Below are 12,721 nucleotides of genomic sequence, written 5' to 3'. Positions count from 1 at the left end.
AGTACTAAAGGAAATTTTATCTGCATTAATAAGTTTGACATGACATGCAATACAAATAACAGCTGGAGAAACAGATACCAAAAGTTTTTAGCAGACTTAGCTTGGTAGCTCCAGCACTGTGCAGTGATTTTCCTGTAGTATCTTCTGACTCAGTTGCAACGTGGAACATCTTGCAATATGTAAAAGAAAAAAACAACATATAAAGCAAAATTGATCAAATTCCTTAAATGACAGTTTCAGGAATGGGAAAAAAATGCCAGTGAACAAGCTTCTAGCAACCAGAAGCAATAAATAATGAGACTTAAATAATGTGGAGACAAAAATGACGCCCATATTTTTTAGCGCCAAAAAAGACGCCCACATTATTTGGCGCCTAAATGCTTTTGGCGCCAAAAATGACGCCACATCCGGAACGCCGACATCTTTGACGCAAAATAACGTCAAAAAATGACGCAACTTCCGGCGACACGTATGACGCCGGAAACGGAAAAGAATTTTTGCGCCAAAAAAGTCCGCGCCAAGAATGACGCAATAAAATGAAGCATTTTCAGCCCCCGCGAGCCTAACAGCCCACAGGGAAAAAAGTCAAATTTTTGAGGTAAGAAAAAATATGATAATTCAATGCATAATCCCAAATATGAAACTGACTGTCTGGAAATAAGGAAAGTTGAACATTCTGAGTCAAGGCAAATAAATGTTTGAATACATATATTTAGAACTTTATAAATAAAGTGCCCAACCATAGCTTAGAGTGTCACAGAAAATAAGACTTACTTACCCCAGGACACTCATCTACATGTTTGTAGAAAGCCAAACCAGTACTGAAACGAGAATCAGTAGAGGAAATGGTAAATATAAGAGTATATCGTCGATCTGAAAAGGGAGGTAAGAGATGAATCTCTACGACCGATAACAGAGAACCTTATGAAATAGACCCCGTAGAAGGAGATCACTGCATTCAATAGGCAATACTCTCTTCACATCCCTCTGACATTCACTGCACGCTGAGAGGAAAACCGGGCTCCAACTTGCTGCGGAGCGCATATCAACGTAGAATCTAGCACAAACTTACTTCACCACCTCCCTTGGAGGCAAAGTTTGTAAAAAACTGATTTGTGGGTGTGGTGAGGGGTGTATTTATAGGCATTTTAAGGTTTGGGAAACTTTGCCCCTCCTGGTAGGAATGTATATCCCATACGTCACTAGCTCATGGACTCTTGTTAATTACATGAAAGAAATTAAACGATCTTACTGGAATCTACGCCATGGAATAGGAACACAGCCCTTCAAGTGTGACAGATAGTAGCAATGCTTTTGCCATGGACTTGAGAGAAGAAAGCAGGCAGCGAAACTCGTCAACTCTAATTGCCTGTGGAGCTGTTAATATGAGTCGGGATGGTTTCGCAGAAAGACTCTCCCTGCATCTCCGGACTCTTAACTTTCACCCATGCTCTCACTGAGAGACTGACAGGACTACTTAAAACTCCAGTCCCATGCTGAAGAGTATTGCCCTCCATAAGAGACTATCGAAAACTTCTGACATTTCTCTGTCAACCTCCTGGGACGAAAGGCAAAGAATGACTGAGGGATGAGGAAAGTGGGGGAGGTATTTAAGCATTTGGCTGGGGTGTCTTTGCCTCCTCCTGGTGGCCAGGTTCTGAATTCCCAAAAGTAATGAATGCAGCTGTGGACTTTTTCCATTTATGAAGAAAATCTAGTATAAAACCCTGTTAAAAACGTACTTAGACACTCACATTTTAGCACTGTTGAAAAGGTTAGCTGACACCCACTGAAAGTGGTTCTATAGCACAAAAAAAAGCAGCCACTCTCCCCCTCCCTGTTCCTCTGCATATAAAAAGACTCTACACAAACCAGAGAAAAGTGGAGTAGGTATACATCAGTATTCTAAAACTTTGGGGCTTGGTTAGGAGTCTGAAAATTAGCACATTGTTATTTAAAAATAAGCAACACTATACATTAAGAAAAAAAAAAAAGCTATATAGGCTATTTAAATGAATCATCTACAAAACATTTATGCAAACTAGAAAATATAGTGTATAATGTCCCTTTAAGACTGGCAGACGTGTTATTCTTTAGCAACACAACAGAAATGTCTTATGAGAGAGATCAGGAAACAACAGGAGACAGAGGGGGGAAAAAAAGAAATAATTTTTTTTAATCCTTATCATACTTTACATTTGTGGTGCATGTGCGTTTATTTTTTTCATTATTGCACATTTATACTTGATATAATGATACACTTGCATGTTGAGTTGTTGACCTACGGCTCAATAGTATTTTGCTTAGGCACTGAAAAGGCCATATGCTGCCTTACGGCAAACAACCACTTTGTAAACATCCCCATATGTCTCTAAAGATACTGAAAGCTACAGCACAAAAGTGAAATCTACTATTATACACAGAGGCTGAAATGAGAGGTTTGCTAGCAAATTACAACAAAATATAAGGTGTGTGCAACACACCCTAGTTGCAAAATGCTTTTTAAATAGCCCTTGAGCTTGTCACTCAGGGTGTATGGCGCATTCCACTGATCCAGCAAAGCTTTAACCCTCTGGCTATAAACTCACTTTTTAATTATTTAAAAAAAGAAAAAACGACAACAACTACACAATTCTTAAACTTCCTCCTAAAGAGACAATTACAACTAAAACATTTTTTACTTATCCATTTCCATAATTTTTAGAATGACAAGAAAATATTACTATAGTATGTTTAAGTATTAATATTTAATACACAACACTGAGCTTAAAAAAACAAAAAACATAATTTATGCTTACCTGATAAATTCCTTTCTTCTGTTGTGCGATCAGTCCACGGGTCATCATTACTTCTGGGATATAACTCCTCCCCAACAGGAAATGCAAGAGGATTCACCCAGCAGAGCTGATATAGCTCCTCCCCTCTACGTCAGTCCCAGTCATTCGACCAAGAATCAACGAGAAAGGAGTAACCAAGGGTGAAGTGGTGACTGGAGTATAATTTAAAAAATATTTACCTGCCTTAAAAAACAGGGCGGGCCGTGGACTGATCGCACAACAGAAGAAAGGAATTTATCAGGTAAGCATAAATTATGTTTTCTTCTGTTATGTGCGATCAGTCCACGGGTCATCATTACTTCTGGGATACCAATACCAAAGCAAAAGTACACGGATGACGGGAGGGATAGGCAGGCTCATTATATAGAAGGAACCACTGCCTGAAGAACCTTTCTCCCAAAAATAGCCTCCGAAGAAGCAAAAGTGTCAAATTTGTAAAATTTGGAAAAAGTATGAAGCGAAGACCAAGTTGCAGCCTTGCAAATCTGTTCAACAGAGGCCTCATTCTTAAAGGCCCAAGTGGAAGCCACAGCTCTAGTGGAGTGAGCTGTAATTCTTTCAGGAGGCTGCTGTCCAGCAGTCTCATAGGCTAAACGTATTATGCTACGAAGCCAGAAAGAGAGAGAGGTAGCAGAAGCTTTTTGACCTCTCCTCTGTCCAGAATAAACGACAAACAAGGAAGAAGTTTGGCGAAATTTTTTAGTTGCCTGCAAGTAGAACTTGAGGGCACGAACTACATCCAGATTGTGTAGAAGACGTTCCTTCTTTGAAGAAGGATTTGGACACAAGGATGGAACAACAATCTCTTGATTGATATTCCTGTTAGTAACTACCTTAGGTAAGAACCCAGGTTTAGTACGCAGAACTACCTTGTCTGAGTGAAAGATCAGATAAGGAGAATCACAATGTAGGGCTGATAACTCAGAGACTCTTCGAGCCGAGGAAATAGCCATTAAAAATAGAACTTTCCACGATAACAATTTTATATCAATGGAATGAAGGGGTTCAAATGGAACACCTTGTAAAACGTTAAGAACTAAGTTTAAACTCCATGGCGGAGCAACGGCTTTAAACACAGGCTTGATCCTAGCTAAAGCTTGACAAAAAGCCTGGACGTCTGGATTTTCTGACAGACGCCTGTGCAACAAGATGGACAGAGCTGAAATCTGTCCCTTTAATGAACTAGCCGATAAACCCTTTTCTAGACCTTCTTGTAGAAAGGACAATATCCTAGGGATCCTAACCTTACTCCAGGAGTAACGTTTGGATTCGCACCAGTATAGGTATTTGCGCCATATTTTATGGTAAATCTTTCTGGTAACAGGCTTCCTAGCCTGGATCAGGGTATCAATAACCGACTCAGAAAAACCACGCTTTGATAAAATCAAGCGTTCAATTTCCAAGCAGTCAGTTTCAGAGAAGTTAGATTTTGATGTTTGAATGGACCCTGTATCAGAAGGTCCTGTCTCAGAGGTAGAGACCAAGGTGGACAGGATGACATGTCCACTAGATCTGCATACCAAGTCCTGCGTGGCCATGCAGGCGCTATTAGAATCACAGATGCTCTCTCTTGTTTGATTTTCGCAATCAATCGAGGAAGCAGCGGGAAGGGTGGAAACACATAAGCCATCCCGAAGTTCCAAGGTGCTGTCAAAGCATCTATCAGAACCGCTTCCGGATCCCTGGATCTGGACCCGTAGTGAGGAAGTTTGGCGTTCTGGCGAGACGCCATGAGATCTATCTCTGGTTTGCCCCAACGTCGAAGTATTTGGGCAAAAATCTCCGGATGAAGTTCCCACTCTCCCGGATGAAAAGTCTGGCGACTCAAGAAATCCGCCTCCCAGTTTTCCACTCCCGGGATGTGGATTGCTGACAGGTGGCAAGAGTGAGACTCTGCCCAGCGAATTATCTTTGATACTTCCATCATTGCTAAGGAGCTTCTTGTCCCTCCCTGATGGTTGATGTAAGCTACAGTCGTGATATTGTCCGACTGAAACCTGATGAACCCCTGAGTTGTTAATTGGGGCCAAGCTAGAAGGGCATTGAGAACTGCCCTCAATTCCAGAATGTTTATTGGAAGGAGACTCTCCTCCTGATTCCATAATCCCTGAGTCTTCAGAGAATTCCAGACAGCGCCCCAACCTAGTAGGCTGGCGTCTGTTGTTACGATTGTCCAGTCTGGCCTGCTGAATGGCATCCCCCTGGACAGGTGTGGCCGATAAAGCCACCATAGAAGAGAATTTCTGGTCTCTTGATTCAGATTCAGGGTAGGGGACAAATCTGAGTAATCCCCATTCCACTGACTTAGCATGCACAATTGCAGCGGTCTGAGGTGTAGGCGTGCAAAAGGTACTATGTCCATTGCCGCTACCATTAAGCCGATCACCTCCATGCATTGAGCCACTGACGGGTGTTGAATGGAATGAAGGACACGGCATGCATCCTGAAGCCTTGTTAACCTGTCTTCTGTCAGGTAAATCTTCATTTCTACAGAATCTATAAGAGTCCCCAAGAATGGAACTCTTGTGAGAGGAAAAAGAGAACTTTTCTTTTCGTTCACTTTCCATCCATGCGACCTTAGAAATGCCAGAACTAACTCTGTATGAGACTTGGCAGTTTGAAAGCTTGAAGCTTGTATTAGAATGTCGTCTAGGTACGGAGCTACCGAAATCCCTCGCGGTCTTAGTACCGCCAGAAGGGCGCCCAGAACCTTTGTGAAGATTCTTGGGGCCGTAGCCAATCCGAATGGAAGAGCTACAAACTGGTAGTGCCTGTCTAGGAAGGCAAACCGTAGATACCGTTGATGATCTTTGTGAATCGGTATGTGAAGGTAAGCATCTTTTAAATCCACTGTGGTCATGTACTGACCCTTTTGGATCATAGGTAAGATTGTCCGAATAGTTTCCATTTTGAACGATGGAACTCTTAGGAATTTGTTTAGAATCTTTAAATCTAAGATTGGCCTGAAAGTTCCCTCTTTTTTGGGAACCACAAACAGGTTTGAGTAGAACCCTTGTCCTTGTTCCGACCGCGGAACTGGATGGATCACTCCCATTATTAACAGATCTTGTACACAGCGTAGAAACGCTTCTTTCTTTATCTGGTTTGTTGACAACCTTGACAGATGAAATCTCCCTTTTGGGGGAGATAATTTGAAGTCTAGAAGGTATCCCTGAGATATGATCTCCAGCGCCCAGGGATCCTGAACATCTCTTGCCCAGGCCTGAGCGAAGAGAGAAAGTCTGCCCCCCACTAGATCCGGTCCCGGATCGGGGGCTCTCGGTTCATGCTGTCTTTGGGGCAGCAGCAGGTTTCCTGGTCTGTTTGCCCTTATTCCAGGACTGGTTAGGTTTCCAGCCTTGTCTGTAACGAGCAACAGCTCCTTCCTGTTTTGGTGCAGTGGAGGTTGACGCTGCTCCAGGTTTGAAATTCCGAAAGGAACGAAAATTAGACTGTCTAGCCTTAGCTTTGGCTTTGTCTTGAGGTAGGGCGTGGCCCTTACCTCCTGTAATGTCAGCGATAATTTCTTTCAACCCGGGCCCAAATAAAGACTGCCCCTTGAAAGGTATATTAAGTAATTTAGACTTAGAAGTAACATCAGCTGACCAGGATTTTAGCCACAGTGCTCTACGTGCCTGTATGGCGAATCCAGAGTTCTTAGCCGTAAGTTTAGTTAAATGTACTACGGCCTCCGAAATGAATGAATTGGCTAGTTTAAGGACTCTAAGCCTGTCCATAATGTCGTCTAGCGTAGACGAACTAAGGTTCTCTTCCAGAGACTCAATCCAAAATGCTGCCGCAGCCGTAATCGGCGCGATACATGCAAGGGGTTGCAATATAAAACCTTGTTGAACAAACATTTTCTTAAGGTAACCCTCTAATTTTTTATCCATTGGATCTGAAAAAGCACAGCTATCCTCCACCGGGATAGTGGTACGCTTAGCTAAAGTAGAAACTGCTCCCTCCACCTTAGGGACCGTTTGCCATAAGTCCCGAGTAGTGGCGTCTATTGGAAACATCTTTCTAAATATTGGAGGGGGTGAGAACGGCACACCGGGTCTATCCCACTCCTTAGTAACAATTTCAGTTAATCTCTTAGGTATAGGAAAAACGTCAGTACTCGCCGGTACCGCAAAGTATTTATCCAACCTACACATTTTCTCTGGTATTGCAACGGTGTTACAATCATTGAGAGCTGCTAAGACCTCCCCTAGTAATGTACGGAGGTTCTCCAATTTAAATTTAAAATTTGAAATATCTGAATCCAATCTGTTTGGATCAGAACCGTCACCCACAGAATGAAGCTCTCCGTCCTCATGCTCTGCAAGCTGTGACGCAGTATCAGACATGGCCCTAGTATTGTCAGCGCACTCTGTTCTCACCCCAGAGTGATCACGCTTGCCTCTTAGTTCTGGTAATTTAGACAAAACTTCAGTCATAACAGTAGCCATATCATGTAATGTTATCTGTAATGGCCGCCCAGATGTATTAGGCGCCATAATATCACTCACCTCCCGGGCGGGAGATGCAGGTACTGCCGCGTGAGGCGAGTTAGTCGGCATAACTCTTCCCTCGCAGTTTGGTGAAATTTGTTCACATTGTACAAATTGACTTTTATTTAAAGTAGCATCAATACAGTTAGTACATAAATTTCTATTGGGCTCCACCTTGGCATTGGAACAAATGACACAGATATTCTCTGAGTCAGACATGTTTAACACACTAGCAATAACTTGCAACCTGGTTATAATCTTTTTTAGCAAAAACGTACTGTGCCTCAAAGAGGTACTTTAACGATTAAATGACAGTTGAGATAATGAACTGAAAACAGTTATAGCATCAAGTTTAAAATAACACAACTTTTAGCAAAGGTTTGTTCCCATTAGTAAATAACTAAATTTGACATAAAAATTATAGAGTAACGTTTTTATTCACAGTCAATAAAAATTCTCACAGCTCTGCTGAGAGAATGTACCTCCCTTCAAAGAAGTTTGAAGACCCCTGAGATCTGTCAGTGAACCGGATCATGCAGGAAATATAATAGTAGCTGACTGGAATTTTTTGATGCGTAGCAAAAGAGCGCCAAAACGGCCCCTCCCTCTCACACACAGCAGTGAGGAGAAACGAAACTGTCACAATTTAAAGCAAACAACTGCCAAGTGGAAAATAATGCCCAAACATTTATTTACTCAGTACCTCAGCAATGTAAACGATTCTACATTCCAGCAAAAACGTTTAACATGACAATATTTATTAAAAGGATTAGTGACCTTTAACAGAGTAGTTCCGGTGAAAAACCATTCCCAGAATACTGAAGTGTATACATACATGTCATTATAACGGTATAGCAGGATTTTTTCATCAATTCCATTCAGAAAATAAAAACTGCTACATACCTCAATGCAGATTCATCTGCCCGCTGTCCCCTGATCTGAAGCCTTTACCTCCCTCAGATGGCCGAGAACAGCAATATGATCTTAACTACTCCGGTTAAAATCATAGTAATAAACTCTGGTAGATTCTTCTTCAAACTCTGCCAGAGAAGAATAACACGCTCCGGTGCTATTGTAAAATAACAAACTTTTGATTGAAGTCATAAAAACTAAGTATAATCACCATAGTCCTCTCACACATCCTATCTAGTCGTTGGGTGCAAGAGAATGACTGGGACTGACGTAGAGGGGAGGAGCTATATCAGCTCTGCTGGGTGAATCCTCTTGCATTTCCTGTTGGGGAGGAGTTATATCCCAGAAGTAATGATGACCCGTGGACTGATCGCACATAACAGAAGAAATACTATATTTTGCTAGAGCAGTATAGCTTTAAAGTTATTCTGTTTATTCACTACGTATTAATCCTCTGCAATTGGCTATAACACATGGGTAAAGTTGCACACTCTGTGTGCTCCGGTGCAGTTCCAGATTAGGGTGTGGTTGGTGATTGCACCATAAATACAGGTGTCTCTTCTAATTCATCATCCTTATATGGAGATGCAATTAACAGCTGCAACACTGACTATGTGTGTTTAAAAGGGACATTAAATGTACTAAAAGAATATTCAGCAGCATCACAATACACATCTAGCCCTAATTAAAGGAACACTCAAGTCAAAATTAAACTTTCATTTTTCAGATAGAGCATGTAATTTTAAACAACTTTCCTATTTACTTCCGGTAACAAAATGTGCAGTCTTTTTATATTTAAACATTTTGAGTCACCAGCTACTACTGAGCATGTGCAATAATTCACAGCATTTACGTGTTTGCATTTGTGATTGGCTGAAGGCTGTCACATGGTACAGGGGGAGTGGAAATAGACATAACTTTTAAAATTGTCAGAAAACAAATCTACTACTCATCTTGTTATCATGCATTTGTTGATTATGCCAATGTAATGTGTTGACTGGTCCTTTAACCACAACCAAGGAAGATACAATAAACATACCAGGGGTTTAAATTGCAAGTAGCTGGTTAACAATATACTGAGTTTTGCAAAGCAAACTTTTATATGTAGTCTTCAGCAATACAGTACTTAAAGGACCAGTAAACACAGTAGATTTGCATAATCAACAAATGCAAGATAACAAAACAATACAATAGCATTTACTCAGAATTTCAAATGTGTAGTAGATTATTTTCTAACACATTTCAAAGTTATGTATATTTCCACTCCCCCTGTACCATGTGATAGCAATCAGCCAATCACAAGTGCATATACGCACAGTCTGAGTTCTTGCACATGCTCAGTAGAAGTTGGTAACTTAAAAAGTGTAAATATAAAAGACTGTGCCCATTTTTTTTAAAGGAAGTAAATTGGAAATTTGTTTAAAATTACATGCTGTATCTGAATCATGAAAATTTAATATAAACTGTGTGTCCCTTTAACTGTATATAATATGCATAATATGTAAAAGTAATACATATTTGAATGCCCTTTTGAGGTGTTTAAACAGACAGTAAATTTACAGACTTTGTTTATGCTGTCAGAGTAGAAAGTTTGTGCAAGTTTTAGATGTTGATGGACCCAGTTCCAGAGCACGCAGAACAAGGACCCTGAACAGAATTGGGAGCACAAATTTCACAAATGGATCTGCCCCTATCACAAATTGTTACATAAAGCTTTGTGCAAGCAGAAGGCTTTAGTGCGAGAGCCTTACTTACATCGTGAATTGCATAATTACATTGTGAGTTGCAGCTCTCTCTGATGCAAATGTAAACATAATGGAAAAGGCACTTTGATAAAGGTATGTTGATATGAGGGCCATATAGCAGATGTAAGATAAAACAACTTCTTTACACCCTAAACCATTCAGACCTCTTCAAACTGATTTGGGCAGACTAGGTCTCTCAACACAACCTCAATTGGACAACAATTAGACACCGTGACATAGCACAGCCTACACTGATACACTCCCCTTAACTAAATACACAAGGGACTTCTTATTCTATCCTCCTCTCTATCCTTCTTCTCATTCCTTTCTGAACTAATCTCCTTCCCCTCTTCTTTCTTTGTTTTGCTATCAAGACCTGAATGTCACACTCTCCACTTAATCTATACATCCTTGTTTTGTAAAGATATGCTCGTTATGTTATAATAGAAAATAAAAGAAATATATATAAAAAAAAAGATAAAAACAACATGTCTAACAGTCCCCCTTCTCCCCAGTGAACCCCTTGGAGAGTGGCCTGGGAGGTCTATATTACAGCATTGAAAACACATCACTTTCGATACTGGTGTATTTAATTCCTGTCTGCCATCTAAGACACTGACATACCTTCATAACATTTTTGTACGAATGCCTGAACTCTGCCTTTTCATGGTTGTCTTCCTCTTCCTCGTCCAAAGCATCATAGCCTTCATCATTACTTCCGTCAGTCTCTGCACTGTTGGTCATGTTATCGATCAGCTGTTCTAGTGGCGGATTCAGTTCTCTTTCCTCATTCTCTTTTAACCCATAATCAAGAGCTTTGTAAATGATGATACCAACTGATACAATGACCTGGATAATTTAAGAATAAAGCACAAGGTTAATTACTAAACATTTTACTGGTGTTCGTTACGTTGAAGACTCACAGTAATGGATGCATGTTGGATTAATCACACAAAGGAAAAGCACATTGAATTAATCTTAGAAATACCAAAGCAAATATTAAAAGCACTATTAACTGGGGGAAGAAAAAAAGTAAACCATATCCCACAATCACAATTTTGATGAGCAATACTTTAGTAATATATCTGCCAATGCCCTTGCACACAAAAGTGCCATTATCTGCCTAACACTGTGGCACAGTGAAAAATGTATGTTTTTGTATGAACCCAGAAAGGCATATTAAACAGCATTCCCGATAATGTTTTATTTTGTCCCCTTCCTTGACATTATTATACCAACCAATACGCACTTGACGCTTTAAGGTAATGATCAAAATGTTGCACGGTGTCTGAACAGAAAAAACTTTGACAAACAAAAAAATTCTCTATATTATAGGGCAAGAATAATTTAGTTCTTAAGGACAATCTTTTGTCTCCTGACTGCTGGAGCTATAAATGGGCAAGTACTCATTGGTGAGTGCTACTATGTTAAGCCAAGATAAAGAAGTACACAGCCACATTGTACTACAGTTTGTATGTTAAAAAATATTGATCCACAGACTCTTAACCATTGTTGGCATTGCTGGCAACTGCTTTTACATTCAATGATATGTATTATAATAATTAATGACCTGACATTTTCCATCACTGTTTGACTTCTATATGCACAAAATACGTTTACAAACAAAAGCTCAGATTTGAAGTTACAGTAAAAATGTCAACAAAAAATGAAACTGTGAAAATGCACTGGCAATAGTCTTGTTGCTACATTCAAATGAAGGTATCTCAGTGTATACCCTTGAAAACCAATCTCCTCATTTTTAAGCACAGATATGACAAAATGATACTTAAACCATAGTAATGTATACATGCAAATAAAAATGTAAGAATATAACTAATACATCTATATTTTACTTGTCTGCTCAATTTATCAGCAATCAAAGACATATCTATGTGTAGAACACGGAACACCTAATAGAAATTAAAAAAGAATGATATAGAATTTTAAAAAATCAAGATATCACAAAATACTTTTGAATACGTTAAATAATAGAAAACATTTTTTGTAAGTTCTGCCTTGTACAAAGTCCAGGAGGCTATGACCCTATAGGTGTGCATCTATAGCTCCCATGTTTAGATTATGCATATGTGAATACACACAGTTTTTACCCAATACCAAAAAAAACTGAGAAGCTGGTTCATCAGTTTGATAAAAAAATTGTCAAACCTTGATTCATAATAAATATTCTATAGTATACAGAGAACTACTGTTCCAGATTTTCAGTGAAAATAATCACGCAAATTATGACACTAATTTAAATGGCAAGATTTATTCAGTCTTGCATTTTTCTCCAGAAATTATATAACTTTTCTTGACTGTACAATCAGAACATTCATTGCTGTACTTCAGATGGGAAGCAAGATACACACAGCTCATCTCGTGGTTACCAGCATGTACCTTAAGGTCAAAGTCTCACATGTCTCTAAATGACATATGCTAATGATGACTAGTTACATTCTGCTGTGCAATAAATGTAAGGTATAAATATGTTTAAAAAGAAAATCACACAATGAAAATGTGTCTTTTAGAGGGACAATGACGTCAAAATTAAAGTTTCATGATTCAATAAGAGCATGTAACTCTTCTTCTTTATCTTGGCTTACTTTGTTGATGATTAGACAGAATACCTAGTTAGATTCAGGAGGGAGAACTATATGGCAGCAGTGTTTGGAACACTATATATACACATACACACACCCACAAACATAATACCCCTGTCATATAGAGCTCAAGT

At 39.6% G+C, this 12,721-nt stretch overlaps 1 protein-coding gene across 4 annotated transcripts in view; it reads right to left on the bottom strand.

Moving 5' to 3' along the window:
* SPIRE1 (spire type actin nucleation factor 1) overlaps window positions 1-12,721 on the bottom strand; it is a 418,349-nt gene that overhangs the window by 248,944 nt on the left and 156,684 nt on the right. For all 4 annotated transcript variants that reach the window (XM_053714898.1, XM_053714899.1, XM_053714900.1 and 1 more), the window contains exon 3: window positions 10,612-10,836. In XM_053714898.1, coding sequence (XP_053570873.1) covers window positions 10,612-10,836 — 225 coding nt within the window. The remainder of the gene's footprint in view (window positions 1-10,611; window positions 10,837-12,721) is intronic.

Source organism: Bombina bombina, chromosome 5, assembly GCF_027579735.1.
Source record: "Bombina bombina isolate aBomBom1 chromosome 5, aBomBom1.pri, whole genome shotgun sequence".
NCBI classification, from domain to species: Eukaryota; Metazoa; Chordata; class Amphibia; order Anura; family Bombinatoridae; genus Bombina; species Bombina bombina.
The sequence above is the reverse complement of the archived record's forward strand: the minus strand, read 5'-3'. Positions and strand labels throughout refer to the sequence as shown.